General features: G+C 64.8%; 1 protein-coding gene across 1 annotated transcript in view; it reads right to left on the minus strand.

Annotated features, from left to right (window-relative positions):
• The window catches only part of HCFC1 (host cell factor C1), a 68,486-nt gene extending 54,285 nt beyond the window's left edge, over positions 1 to 14,201 (minus strand). The window contains 6 exon segments of the mRNA XM_090126490.1: positions 983 to 1,067; positions 3,308 to 3,516; positions 5,717 to 5,877; positions 6,479 to 6,627; positions 9,024 to 9,237; positions 14,008 to 14,201. Of these exon segments, the coding sequence (XP_089982616.1) occupies positions 983 to 1,067; positions 3,308 to 3,516; positions 5,717 to 5,877; positions 6,479 to 6,627; positions 9,024 to 9,222 (803 nt within the window). The 5' untranslated portion in view covers positions 9,223 to 9,237; positions 14,008 to 14,201.
• Positions 14,202 to 15,288: the final 1,087 nt, after the last annotated feature.

A 15,288-nucleotide genomic window follows, 5' to 3' on the forward strand; every position in this document is an offset into this window, starting at 1 on the left:
ACTCTACCCCCCCCCAGCCCCACTTTGAGGACCCCAACCCCACCGTGGACCCTCCCCCACCCCACTTGGAGGCTCCCAGCCCCATTTTGCCCCCCCCCAGCCCCATTTTGAAGCCCCCCAGCCCCACTTTGTTGCCCCCCAGCCCCACTTTGTGGCCCCCCACCCCATCGTGGCTTTCCCCAGCCCCACTCTGAGACCCCCCCCCAAACCCATTCTGCCCCCCCTCCTGACCCACTTTCAGGCCCCTCACCCCACTTCGGCCCCCCCCAGCCCCATTTCAGCCCCCCCAGCCCCACTTCGGCCCCCCCCAGCCCCACTTCGGCCCCCCGCAGCCCCATTTCGGCCCCCCCCAGCCCCACTTCGGCCCCCCCCAGCCCCACTTCATCCCCCCCCAGCCCCATTTCGGCCCCCCGCAGCCCCATTTCGGCCCCCCCCAGCCCCACTTCGGCCCCCCCCAGCCCCACTTCGGCCCCCCGCAGCCCCATTTCGGCCCCCCCCAGCCCCATTTCGGCCCCCCCCAGCCCCACTTCGGCCCCCCGCAGCCCCATTTCGGCCCCCCCCAGCCCCACTTCGGCCCCCCGCAGCCCCACTTCGGCCCCCCCCAGCCCCACTTCGGCCCCCCGCAGCCCCACTTCGGCCCTCCCCAGCCCCACTTCGGCCCCCCGCAGCCCCACTTCGGCCCCCCCCAGCCCACTTCGGCCCCCCCCAGCCCCATTTCGGCCCCCCCCAGCCCCACTTCGGCCCCCCCCAGCCCCACTTCGGCCCCCCGCAGCCCCACTTCGGCCCCCCCCAGCCCCACTTCGGCCCCCCCCAGCCCCATTTCGGCCCCCCCCAGCCCCACTTCATCCCCAGCCCCATTTCAGCCCCCCGCAGCCCCATTTCGGCCCCCCCCAGCCCCACTTCGGCCCCCCCCAGCCCCATTTCGCCCCCCCCCAGCCCCATTTCAGCCCCCCCAGCCCCATTTCGGCCCCCCCCCACACACTTGTTGCCGATGGTGGTGGCGGAGTGCAGACTGCGTGGCAGTGGGGCCACCCCACTCAGACTGGGTTTGTTCCACGTCAACGTCTCTGCGGGGGGGGGGGGACACACGGTTACATCACCCCACACCACCCCAAAGCCCCCCCTGACCCCCCCCACGGAACCCCATTCTCTCCCCAATCCCCCCCTCCCCCCCTAAAAAAAGACCCAACCCCACCAAACCGTCCCAGGACCCCACAAAGTCACCCCAAATCTCCCAGAAATGGGTCAAAACTGAACACCCCCCCCCAAAAACCCACCGCCCCAAAACAGTGCCCCAAATCCTCCCCCCCCCCCCTCCCCAAAAACGACATGCATACCCATAGGTGACCCCAAACCCCCACGGATGAACTCCAGACCCCCGCAGATGACCCCAATGCCCCCAAAACCCATAGATGACCCCAAAGCCCCATAAATGACCCCCAATGCCCCCCCAAACCCCCACAGATGACCCCCACACCCCCATAATGACCCCCCAGATGACCCCAAAAGCCCTGCAGATGACCCCCAGGCCCCCATAAATGACCCCAACATCTCCCAAGCCCACCCTGACCCCCATAACGACCCCCAGACCCCCACAAATGACCCCAAAATCCCCCAAACCCCACAGACCCCATAATGATCCCCAACCCCCCTCCACAAATGACCCCAAAATCCCCCAAACCCCCACAGATGACCCCCCAACTCCCCCCAAACCCCACAGATCACCCCCAGACCCCCATAATGACCCCCAGCCCCCCCCATAATGACCCCCAGACCCCCATAACGACCCCCAGACCCCCCATAACCACCCCCAGCCCCCCCATAACGCCCCCCCAGCCCCCCCATAACAACCCCCAGACCCCCATAACGACCCCCAGCCCCCCCATAATGACTCCGAGAGCTACCATAACGACCCCCAAACCCCCATAACCACCCCCAGGCCCCCATAACGACCCCCAGCCCCCCCATAACAACACCCAGCCCCCCATAATGACATCCAGCCCCCCCATAACGACCCCCCAGACCCCCCATAACGACCCCCAGGCCCCCATAACGACCCCCAGACCCACCATAATGACCCCAGACCCCCCATAACCACCCCCAGACCCCCCATAATGCCCCCCAGACCCCCCATAACCACCCCCAGCCCCCCCATAATGACTCCGAGAGCTACCATAACGACCCCCAAACCCCCATAACGACCCCCAGCCCCCCCATAACGACCCCCACCCACCCACCGATGTCGAGCGTCCAGAGCTCCCCCAGCCTGCAGCCACTCATGGGACCCCCATAACGACCCCCAGCCCCCCCATAACGATCCCCAGACCCCCATAACAACCCCCAGACCCCCCATAACGACCCCCAGACCCCCCATAATGCCCCCCAGACCCCCCATAACGACCCCCAGACCCCCATAACAGCCCCCAGCCCCCCCATAACGACTCCCACACCCCCCATAACGACCTCCAGACCCCCATAACGCCCCCCAGCCCCCCCATAACCACCCCCAGCCCCCCCATAAGGCCCCCCCAGCTCCCCCCACCCACCGATGTCGAGCGTCCAGAGGTCCCCCAGCTTGCAGCCGCTCATGGGACCCCCATAACGACCCCCAGCCCCCCCATAATGACCCCCAAACCCCCATAACGACCCCCAGACCCCCAATAACGACCCCCAGCCCCCCCATAACGCCCCCCCAGCTCCCCCCACCCACCGATGTCGAGCGTCCAGAGGTCCCCCAGCCTGCAGCCGCTCATGGGATCCCCATAACGGCCCCCAGACCCCCATAACGACCTCCAGCCCCCCCATAACGACCCCCAGACCCCCCATAATGCCCCCCAGACCCCCCATAACGACCCCCAGACCTCCATAACGACCCCCAGCCCCCCCATAACGACTCCCACACCCCCCATAACGACCCCCAGACCCCCCATAATGCCCCCCAGACCCCTATAACAACCCCTAGCCCCCCCATAAGGCCCCCCCAGCTCCCCCCACCCACCGATGTCGAGCGTCCAGAGCTCCCCCAGCCGAGAGCCACTCATGAGACCCCCATAACAACCCCCAGCCCCCCCGTAACGACCCCCAAAGCCCCCATAATGACTCCTAGAGCCACCATAACGACCCCCAGACCCCCATAACAACCCCCAGACCCCCCATAACGACCCCCAGACCCCCATAACAGCCCCCAGCCCCCCCATAACCACCCCCAGGCCCCCATAACGACCCCCAGCCCCCCCATAATGACTCCGAGAGCCACCATAACGACCCCCAGCCCCCCCATAAGGCCCCCCCAGCTCCCCCCACCCACCGATGTCGAGCGTCCAGAGGTCCCCCAGCCTGCAGCCGCTCATCCCGCCGTAGATGACGAGCCGCGAGCGCCGGCTGTCCCTCTCGGTGTACACCACGGCCGTGTGGCTCTCGCGGGGCGGTGGCAGCACCCCGTAGGTGATGGGGATGTCCCAGGCCACCACCCCCGAGCCGGGCCTCAGCTCCAGCACGTACAGGTCGTTCAGGTACCTGCGGGCACCATGCTGCGTCACCGTGACTGTCCCCGGGGCCCTACGACTGTCCCCAGGGCCCTACGACTGTCTCCGAGTCCCTTCGACTGTTCCCGTGGTCCTCCACCTGTCCCCTTGTCCCTCCTGCCTGTCCCCATCACCCTCTGTCCCTGTCCCTCCGCCTGTTCCTGTGTCCCTCCGCCTGTCCCCATCACCCTCTGTCCCTGTCCCTTCGCCTGTTCCCGTGTCCCTCCGCCTGTTCCCATCACCCTCTGACTGTCCCTGTCCCTCCACCTGTTCCCTTCACCCTCTGACTGTCCCTATCGTCCTCTGCCTGTCCCTGTGTCCCTCCACCTGTCCCCGTGTCCCTCCGCCTGTTCCCATCGCCCTCTGCCTGTTCCCATCGCCCTCTGACTGTCCCTGTGTCCCTCCGCCTGTTCCCGTGTCCCTCCGCCTGTTCCCATCGCCCTCTGCCTGTTCCCATCGCCCTCTGACTGTCCCTATCGCCCTCTGACTGTCCCTGCTGTCCTCTGCCTGTCCTCACGTCCCTCTGCCTGTCCCCATTCCCTCCGCCTGTTCCTCCTGGCCTTCCGTCCCCATTGCCCTCTGACTGTCCCTGGGTCCCTCCTCCTGTCCCCATCACCCTGACTGTCCCCATATCCCTCCGCCTGTTCCTCTGTCCTACTGTTCCTGTTGCCCTCCGCCTGTCCCCCTGTCCCTCCGCCTGTCCCCATGTCCCTCTGCCTGTTCCTCTGTCCTTCTGCTTCCATTACCCTCCGACTGTCCGCCTGTCCCCCTGTCCTTCTGTCTCCACTATCCTCTGACTGTTCCTCTGCCCCTCCGCCTGTCCCCATGTCCTTCTGCCTGTTCTCATGTCTCCCTGCCTGTCCCTGTTGTCCTCGCTGTCCTTCTGTCCCTCCGACCGTCCCTCTGTCCTTTTGCCTGTTCCCATGGCCCCCCACCTTCCCCTCCCACCCCACATCCTCCCCATATCTGCCCCACGTCCTGACCCCCCTAGCCCCCTCACAACCCCCCTGCCCCACACCCCAGCCCCACCACCCCACATCCCGACCCAGCTAACCCCACATCCTGACCCCCCCCGCCCCATACTCTGACCTCACCACCCCACACCTCCACCCCTCTACCCCACATCCTGACCCCCCCGCCACCCCACATCCTTACTCCTCTACCCCACATCCCGACCCCGCTGCCCCACAACCACCCCACATCTGTCCCACGGCCCGACCCTCCTATCCCCCATCGCAACCCCCTGCCCCACATCCAAACCCTGCCACCCCATTTCCAGACCCCCCCCCCAAATCCTGACCCCCCCCACCCCACATTTCAAGCCCCCAAATCCCCCACCACCCCACATCCCAACCACACTGCCCCACGTCCTTACCCCGCATCCCAAATCCCCTGCCCCACATCCCGACTCCTCTACCCCACATCCCGACCCCCCTGCCCCACAACCACCCCACATCTGTCCCACGGCCCAACCCTCCTATCCCCCATCACAACCCCCTGCCCCACATCCAAACCCTGCCACCCCATTTCCACACCCCCCCCCAAATCCTGACTCCCCCCCACCCCACATTTCAAGCCCCCAAATCCCCCACCACCCCACATCCCAACCACACTGCCCCATGTCCTTACCCCACCTCCCCACATCCCAAATCCCCTGCCCCATATCCCGACTCCTCTACCCCACATCCCAACCCCCCTGCCCCACAACCACCCCATATCTGTCCCACAGCCCAACCCTCCTATCCCCCATCACAACCCCCTGCCCCACATCCAAACCCTGCCACCCCATTTCCAGACCTCTCCCCCACCCCACATTTCAAGCCCCCACATCCCCCACCACCCCACATCCCAACCACACTGCCCCACGTCCATACCCCGCATCCCAAATCCCCTGCCCCACATCCTGACTCCTCTACCCCACATCCCGACCCTGCTGCCCCACAACCACCCCACATCTGTCCCACAGCCCAACCCTCCTATCCCCCATCACAACCCCCTGCCCCACATCCAAACCCTGCCACCCCATTTCCAGACCTCTCCCCCACCCCACATTTCAAGCCCCCACATCCCCCACCACCCCACATCCCAACCACACTGCCCCACGTCCATACCCCGCATCCCAAATCCCCTGCCCCACATCCCGACCCCCCTGCCCCACACCCTGCCCCCCCACAACGCCACCCCCCCCATACCGTGGGATGTTGTTTTTGGGGTCCTCGCTGTCGTTGGCCAGCCCCCCAAACAAGTAACACTTGTTGCCCACCAACGAGAAGCTGTGCCCCAGCCGGGGGCAGGGGGGGGGGCCGTTCTTGGGGGTCTTCGCCTTCAGCCGTTTCCACTCCCAGCGGCTGGCCTGGGGGAGGGGGGGAGGGGGGGGGCATCTTCAGACAAATCCTGGGAACAACCAAACCCCCCCCAGGACCCCCAGTCCCCCCCCAGACCCACCTGCAGCTCGTAGAGGTCGCTGCTGTACTTCCCATACTCCGCCATGCCCCCAAACACCAACAAATCCCCCCCAAATCCGCCCCAAGTTTCCTCCAGGACCCCCAGTTCCCCCCCAAGACCCCCAAACCCCCCCAGGACCCCCAGCCCCCCCCCAGGACCCCCCCAGCTCCCCCCCAGACCCACCTGCAGCTCGTAGAGATCGCTGCTGTACTTGCCATACTCTGCCATGCCCCCAAACACCAACAAATCCCCCCCGTGTTTCCTCCAGGACCCCCAAACCCCCCCTAAGTCCCCTCCAACCCCCCCACGACCCCCAGCCCCCCCCCAGGACCCCCCCATCTCCCCCCCAGACCCACCTGCAGCTCGTAGAGGTCGCTGCTGTACTTGCCATACTCCACCATGCCCCCAAACACCATCAAATCCCCCCTAAATTCCCTCCAACCCCTCCCAGGACCCCCAAACCCCCCCCCAAGACCCCCAGCCCCCCCCCAGGACCCCCCCAGACCCACCTGCAGCTCGTAGAGGTCGCTGCTGTACTTGCCATACTCCACCATGCCCCCGAACACCAGCAGCCGGGTGCCGTCGCACACGAAGCCGTAGGCGGCGCAGCCCGGTGGGATGTCGCCCCGCACCGCCGGGATGAACCACTGGTTGGTGGCTTTTGGGGGGGGGGGGGGGCAATAAATTATGGGGGGCAGAGAGACCCCCACCGCCCCCCAACCGCCCCTCCGAATGCTGCGTGAGACCACAGTGCAGATACAATACCCCCCCCCCCCCCCCAGGACCCCCATTAGCCCACCCCAAACCCCCCAAGACCCCCATATCGTCCCAATAAACCTCTCAAAAACCCACAGACCCCCCCACACCCTCAAGACCCCCATATCCCACCCCAAATCCCCCAAGACCCCCATATCCCACTCCAAAACCCCCCCAAGACCCCCATCACACCCCAATAACTCCCTCAGGAACCCCCAAATCCCCCTTAACCACCCAGTAACCTCCACCAGGAACCCCCAAACCCCCCAAATCCCCCCCAAGACCCCCTTAACTCCCCAATTATCCTCCTCAGAAACCCCCAAACCCTCCAAGACCCCCCAAAACCCTAATAACCCCCCAATAACCCCCCTCAGGACCCCCCAAATCCCCCCCAAAACCACCTTAACCACCCAATAACCCCCCCCAAACCCCCTTAACCCCCCAATAACCCCCCTCAGGAACCCCCAAACCCTCTCAGACCCCCCCAAGTCCCCCATAACCACCCCATAACCCCCCTCAGGACCCCCCAAATCCCCCCCAAGACCCCCATAACCCCCCTCAGGACCCCCCAAATCCCCCCCAAGACACCCATAACCCCTTCAGGACCACCCAAACCCTCCAAGATCCCCCCCAAGACCCCCATAACCCCCTCAGGACCCCCCAAATCCCCCCCAAGACCCCCATAACCCCCCTCAGGACCCCCCAAACCCTCTCAGACCCCCCCAAGTCCCCCATAACCCCCCTCAGGAACCCCCAAATCCCCCCCAAGTCCCCCATAACCACCCCATAACCCCCCTCAGGACCCCCCAAAACCCCCCAAGACCCCCATAACCCCCCTCAGGACCCCCCAAATCCCCCCCAAGTCCCCCATAATCCCCCTCAGGACCCCCCAAATCCCCCCCAAGACCCCCATAACCCCCCTCAGGAACCCCCAAATCCCCCCCAAGTCCCCCATAACCACCCCATAACCCCCCTCAGGAACCCCCAAATCCCCCCCAAGTCCCCCATAATCCCCCTCAGGACCCCCCAAATCCCCCCCAAGACCCCATAACCCCCCTCAGGAACCCCCAAATCCCCCCCAAGTCCCCCATAACCACCCCATAACCCCCCTCAGGAACCCCCAAATCCCCCCCAAGACCCCCATAACCCCCCTCAGGACCCCCGAAATCCCCCCCAAGTCCCCCATAACCCCCCTCAGGACCCCCCAAATCCCCCCCAAGACCCCCATAACCACCCCATAACCCCCCTCAGGAACACCCAAACCCTCCAAGACCCCCCAAATCCCCCCCAAGTCCCCCATAACCCCCCTCAGGACCCCCCAAACCCTCTCAGACCCCCCCAAGTCCCCCATAACCCCCCTCAGGACCCCCCAAATCCCCCCCAAGTCCCCCATAACCCCCCTCAGGACCCCCCAAATCCCCCCCAAGACCCACATAACCCCCCTCAGGACCCTCCAAATCCCCCCCAAGACCCCCAAGACCCCCCTCAGGAACACCCAAACCCTCTCAGACCCCCCCAAGTCCCCCATAACCCCCTCAGGACCCTCCAAATCCCCCCCAAGTCCCCCATAACCACCCCATAACCCCCCTCAGGACCCCCCAAATCCCCCCCAAGTCCCCCATAACCCCCCTCAGGACCCCCCAAACCCTCTCAGACCCCCCAAGTCCCCCAAAGCCCCCCTCAGGAACCCCCAAACCCTCCAAGATCCCCCCCAAGACCCCCATAACCCCCTCAGGACCCCCCAAATCCCCCCCAAGACCGCCATAACCACCCCATAACCCCTCTCAGGAACCCCCAAACCCTCTCAGACCCCCCCAAGTCCCCCATAACCCCCTCAGGCCCCCCCAAATCCCCCCCAAGACCCCCATAACCACCCCATAACCCCCCTCAGGAACCCCCAAATCCCCCCAAGACCCCCATAACCACCCCATAACCCCCCTCAGGAACACCCAAACCCTCCAAGACCCCCCCCCAAGTCCCCCATAACCCCCTCAGGACCCCCCAAATCCCCCCAAGACCCCCATAACCCCCCTCAGGAACCCCCAAACCCTCTCAGACCCCCCCCAAGTCCCCCATAACCCCCTCAGGACCCCCCAAATCCCCCCCAAGACCCCCATAACCACCCCATAACCCCCCTCAGGAACCCCCAAATCCCCCCCAAGTCCCCCATAACCCCCCTCAGGACCCCCCAAGTCCCCCCCAAGTCCCCCTTAACCACCCCATAACCCCCCTCAAGAACCCCCAAACCCCCCCCAACTCCACCCATTCCCCCCCCCGAGCCCCCCCCCAGCCCCCCACCGGTGTTGTAGACGTGCAGCTCATCCACGATGCCCTCGTTGCCTCCTCCAAACACCACGATCAGCTCCTTGATGGCCACGGCTCGGTGGCCGTGCCGGGGCCGGGGGACGGGCCCAGACCAGCCCACCACCCGCTTCCAACGCGGCGTCAATGCGGGGGGGGGCAGCGGGGACCCCCCGCCCGGAGCCGCCGCCGCCATGGGGGCTGCTGGGCTCTGGGGGGAAGAAATTGGGGGGTCAGCGCCCCATAACCGCACCCCAAAGCCCCATAAGAGAAATTGTTATGCTATAGGGGGAATCAGTGTCCCATTACTGCACCCAAAACCCCATAAGGGGAGTTGCTGTGCTGTAGGGGGGGTGAGTGCCCCATAACTGCACTCCAAAGCCCCATAAGGAGAGATGTTGGGCTATAGGGGGGGGTCAGTGACCCATAACTGCACCCCAAAACCCCATAAGAAAAGTTGTTATGCTATAGGGGGAATCAGTGCCCCATTACTGCACCCAAAACCCCATAAGGGGAGTTGCTATGCCGTAGGGGGGGTGAGTGCCCCATAACTGCACCCAAAGCCCCATAAGGGGAGATGTTGGCCTATAGGGGGGATCAGTGCCCCATAACCGCACCCCAAAACCCCATAAGCGAAGTCGTTGTGCTATGGGGGGGGGGGGGTGTCAGTGCCCCATAACCGCACCCCAAAGCCCCATAAGAGAAATCGTTATGCTATAGGGGGAATCAGTGTCCCATTACTGCACCCAAAACCCCATAAGCGGAGTTGCTGTGCTGTAGGGGGGGTGAGTGCCCCATAACTGCACCCAAAGCCTCATAAAGGGAGATGTTGGGCTATAGGGGGGGTCAGTGCCCCATAACTGCACCCCAAGGCCTCATAAGGGGAGATGTTGGGCTATAGGGGGGGTCAGTGCCCCATAACTGCACCCCAAAGCCCCATAAGAGAAATCGTTGTGCTATGGGGGGGGGGGGGTGTCAGTGCCCCATAACTGCACCCCAGAGCCCCAAAATGAGAGTTGTTATGCTATAGGGGGGGGTCAGTGCCCCATAACTGCACCCCAAAACCCCATAAGCAAAGTCGTTGTGCTACAGGGGGGGGGTCAGTGCCCCATAACTGCACCCCAGAGCCCCAAAATGAGAGTTGTTATGCTATAGGGGGGGGTCAGTGCCCCATAACTGCACCCCAAAGCCCCATAATGAGACTTGTTATGTTATAGGGGGGGCCAGTGCCCCATAACTGCACCCCAAAACCCCATAAGAAAAGTTGTTATGCTATAGGGGAAATCAGTGCCCCATAACTGTACCCAAAACCCCATAAGGGGAGTTGCTGTGCTGTAGGGGAGGTGAGTGCCCCATAACTGCACCCAAAGCCTCATAAGGGGAGATGTTGGGCTATAGGGGGGGTCAGTGCCCCATAACTGCACCCCAAAGACCCATAAGGGAAGATGTTGGGCTATAGGGGGGGGTGAGTGCCCCATAACTGCATCCCAAAGGCCCATAAGAAAAGTTGTTGGGATACAGGAGGAATCAGTGCCCCATAACTGCACCCCAAAGCCCCATAAATGGACTTGTTGTGCCCCATAAACGCATTCTAAAACCCTACAAGGGAAGCTAGTAGGTTCTGGGGGGGCTCAGTGCCCCATAAAGGCCCATATCAACCCCATAAAGGGGGCTGATGGTCTCTGGGGGGGGACACAGTGCCCCATAACTGCACTCTTATGGGAACTGGTAGGCTCTGGGGGAGGTCAGTGCCCCATAACTGCGCCCTAAAGGCCCATATCAACCCCATAAAGGGGGCTGATGACCTCTGGGGGGGACTCAGTGCCCCATAACTGCACTCTTATGGGATCTGGTAGGCTCTGGGGGAGGTCAGTGCCCCATAACTGCACCCTAAAGCCCCATATCAACCCCATAAAGGGGGCTGATGACCTCTGGGGGGGACTCAGTGCCCCATAACTGCACTCTGAAACCCCATAAGATGGGTTGGTAGGCTCTGGGGGTGGTCAGTGCCCCATAACTGCCCCCCGAAACCCCATAAGGGAGGCTGCTATGCTCTGGGGAGGGTGAGAAGTGCCCCATAACTGTCCCCCAAAACCCCAATGGGGGAGCTGGTAGGCTCTAGGGTGGCTCAGTGTCCCATAGCAGCACCCCAAAACCCCGTATCTGCCCCACAAGAGAGGCTGTTGAGCTCTGGGGGAGTCAGTGCCCCATAACTGCACCCCAAAACCCCACCCCACCTCTACAATCCCACTACTGTACTGTAAAACGCCCCCAAGATCCACCCCACAACTTTCTCTACCCCCCCACCCCCAATAACTGCCCCCAGGACCCACCCCATAACCATCCGCCAACCCCAACAGCCCCATAACTGCCCCCCCCCCCCAACTCATTAAGTCTCCCCCCACTAATTACCCCCACGGAGCCCCACTAGGAAGCCATTCGCCCTCCCGCCGTTAGGGGGCGCTGTTCTGCACACCCCCCGCCCCCCGGGCCTTTTTCGCTCCCCAACTCCCATATATTGAACCAACAACGTGCCCTCAATACGCGCTAATTAACCTCAAACCCTTTTTCTATCCCCCCAATAATTAAATACGCACCCCAATCCCACTCTAATTACCCGCTTATGACCTAATTAAATATACAATTAACTCCCTAATCAACATCCTCGCCTAACTATCCTTATTAACTGCCCCCCCAAACCCTGCCCCCTCCCAATAAACGTTTTACCGTTCCTACCCCCCCCCCCCCATAACCGCCCCATTGTGCCCCGCCCCCCCCCCTCCCCGGCCCTGGGAGCCGCCATCTTGTCTCCGTCCCGGCAGGAAAATGGCGGCGCCCACCTCCCTTCCCCCCCACCCCCCCGCCCCGCGCTCACCGCGCGCCCCGCGGCCCCTCCCGGCCCCCGTCCGCCCCTCCCGCGTTTGGCGGAGCGCGGCCCCTCGCGGCTGCCGTCGGGGCGGGGCGGAGCCGGAACGCGGCTCTCTCACGCCGCGCTGGGAGCCGCCATCTTGGGCCGAACGATGGGCAAAAGGGGCGGGGCGAAGAGGCTCCGCCCACCCACATCCGGGCGCCGGCAAGAGGCGGAGCAACAGACGCAAGCGGGAACCAATGGTAAGAGAGCAAGCGGTCACATGGGTGCACGGCCGCTAAGCCCCGCCCCTCAACATCCGGGGACCGCCATTTAGAGAATAGATGCCGCCATTGCGAGGGGCGCGGCCCACCTGCATCCGGGTACTGACACCAAAGACTTGCGGGCCAATGGGGCGCGGCAGCCCAAGCCCCGCCCCTCAACATCCGGGTACCGCCTTTAAGGGGACACGGAGCAGCCATTTTAAAAGCGAGGCCACGGCGCTCTGCCCGCCTTTATCCGGGTACCGCCGTTCAAGGGACCCGAGGAGTCGCCTCAAGGCGCGCCAACTGAACCCCGCTCCCCCCACATCGGGGGACCGTGCGGGCCGCCATTTTGGACGCGGGACCGCAGAGCTCCGTTAGCCCTCCCCCCCTCACATCCGCATAGCGGCGGACCGCCGCTTGCGGGGCCTGGACAAAACGCTCCGCTCCATTCCCCCCCCCACATCCGGGTACCGCCACTAAAGGTAGCGGGCGGCCATGTTTTGTGGGGGCGTGGCCACAACGCTAAGCTCCGCCCCTTCCAACATCCGGGTCCTACTTTTAAGTCTAGCGGGCGGCCATGTTTTATGGGCGTGGCCACGCCCCGCTCCGCCCACCGCACATCCGTGTACCGGCGCTATGCGGTGCGGGCGGCCATGTTTTGGGGGCGTGGCCACGACGCTCCGCCCACTCCCTACTCCCCCCCACATCCGGGCACCGCCACGGCGGGCCCCCAGCGGGCAGAATCGGAGGCGCGGCCGTAGAGGCCGCCCACCCCGCGCCAGAAAGCGCCAATGGGACAAAAGGCGCCACTCGGGGGAGTGGCCTCGGGGGCCTCCGCCGCTCCGCATCAGGAAACCGCCATCGGGATACACCGGGACGGCCTGGGGGGGGGGGGGGTTACGAGGGGGGGTGGCGGAGGGTAGGGAAGGAGCGGTGGAAAAGAGGCGAAGCCCCGCAGAGGAGCGGCCAGCACCGCGCTGCTCCGCACGCATCCCTCCCAGCCCCCCACCGGGGCTTGAAACCAAACGGGCTCTTAGCGGAGCTCACGGTGTCGCTCCGTATCTTTTCCCACCCGCCACGCCCCCCCCCCCCCAACCCACCCACCTCCCCACTCCGGGGTCTCCCCGGTGCTCCTCCCCTTCCCCCCTCCCCCCCGCGCTCTTTACCCGCTCTCCCGCTCCTCAGTCCCCGCCTCGCGGCCGCCGTACGGAGCGCTCAGCGCGATATGGGCGCCGCCATCTTGGAAAGCGCCTCCTCTGCGCTACGCCCTCCCGCTACGCCCCGCCCCCACCCCACAACTCCCCCCCTCCCCCCCCCCACATCCCCCCGACCCCCTTTATTCCCCCCCTCCGCCCCCCCACCCCCCGCTACGGGGGAGCGCCGCCGCTTTGCGGGCCGCGCCGAGACCTGAAATAAACGCACTGGGGTGGAAACGCTCCTCTCAATCAAACATTTCGTGGTAAAAATAATTAAAAGGGAGAATTGGGGGCCGCACCTCCCCCCCCCCCCGCACCCCCCTCCGCCCTTACCCCAATGGAGCGGACCCGAAGGACCCGGATGTTCCCCCCCCCCCCCACGCGCAGTGCCCGGATGCGGCTTCCAAAATGGCGCCGCACGGCTCCCAATTCCCGCCCCCGGCGGTACCCGGATGCGGCCCTCAGCGCTGCGTCAGACGGGGGAGCGCAAAATGGCGCCGCGCTGCGCCCTTCCTCCTCCCCCTCCTCCTCCTCCTCCTCCTCCTCCTCCTCCTCCTCCTCCTCCCGCCCCGCTCCGGCCCAAAGATGGCGGAGGTCCCCTCAGCGCTCCAAAATGGCGGCGGCCGCGGCCCCGCGTCTCACCCCTCCCTCCCTTCCCGCTCCCCCCGCACCTCTCCGCTCTCCTCCCGCCGCCTCCGCGCCGCCCGCGCTCCGCCGCTCGCTCTCAGCCGCTGTCGCCGCTGCTGAAGGCCTGCAGGGCCCCGTGAGCCGCCGCGGCTACGGCCGCTTGGGAGCCGCCATGTTGGACGCGTCTCCTCCACCCGCCACCAAGATGGCGCACGGCGGGACCCGGATGTTGGCGCCTAACGGCCTGCCGCGGCAGCGCGCATGCGCGGTCCCGCCCCCTCCGCTCTGCGCAGGCGCTTCTCCCGCCCCTTTCGCACGGCGCATGCGCGTCGCGTCGCCACTCCGCTGCGCGCAGGCGCCCTGGCCCCTCCCTCGCGCTCGCGGTTTCCCGCCCAAAACGCTCTCGCGCATGCGCAGTGTTCCGTCTTCGCCTATTTTTATTCCGACACCCGAATTTCGCCTTTTTCCACTCATTTTCCCCCTCCTCCCCCTTGTTTCACCCCCTCTTCTCCTCATGGTTCTCCCCCGGAACGCGATTTAAGCGGCTATCCGGGCGCGCCCCGCTCCGCTCCACAGCTTCTCCCCTCAGCAGCGCCGCCGCCATTTTGTGCGCCGCCGTCCCCGCGGGCGGAGCGCTGTGCGGGGCTCCGGCACGGCCGTAATGGGGGAAAATGGGGACCTTGGGGAGCCCCGGAGGACCGCGGGGCCTCGGCCGTGCCTCAGCTTTACGGCAGCGTTTGAGACGAACCGCCGCCATCGGCCCGGCCCTCGCCGCGGCTCCGCCTTTGGGGGCGGCCCGAACCGCCGCCGCGGGATGAGAACGGAGTGGGGGGGCGGGACGAGCCCAAAAGAGTCCCAAAAAGCCCCAAAAGTGCCCCGAGTTGCCCCCAAAAGAGAACGGATTTGCGGAAAAAGAGCCCCGACCTGCCAGCAAAAAGCGCCGTTTGTCACCACAGAGACTCAAAAGAGGCGTAATTTGCCCCAAAACAGCCCAAAATTTGCGACAAAACAGCACCGGTTTGCCCAAGAGGCGCAATTTAACCTCGCAGAGCTGCGAATTGTTCCCAAAAAGCCCCAAATTGCCCCCAAATGAGCCCCAGTCTGCCCCAAATAGGCCCAGCTTGCACCCATTTGCCACAAAAGAGGCACGATTCACCCCAAAATAGCCTCAATTCGCCCTGAAAGAGCCACAATTTGCCCCAATTTGCCACAAATTTGCCCACAAAAGCCCCAATTTGCCCCAAATTCTCATAATTTGCCCCCAAAAGCCCCAATTTGCCCCAAATTCTCACAGTTTGCCCCAAATGAGCTCAGATTTGCCCGTA

Source organism: Phasianus colchicus, chromosome 29 (assembly GCF_987193195.1).
Source record: "Phasianus colchicus chromosome 29, bPhaCol1.hap1.1, whole genome shotgun sequence".
NCBI classification, from domain to species: domain Eukaryota; kingdom Metazoa; phylum Chordata; class Aves; order Galliformes; family Phasianidae; genus Phasianus; species Phasianus colchicus.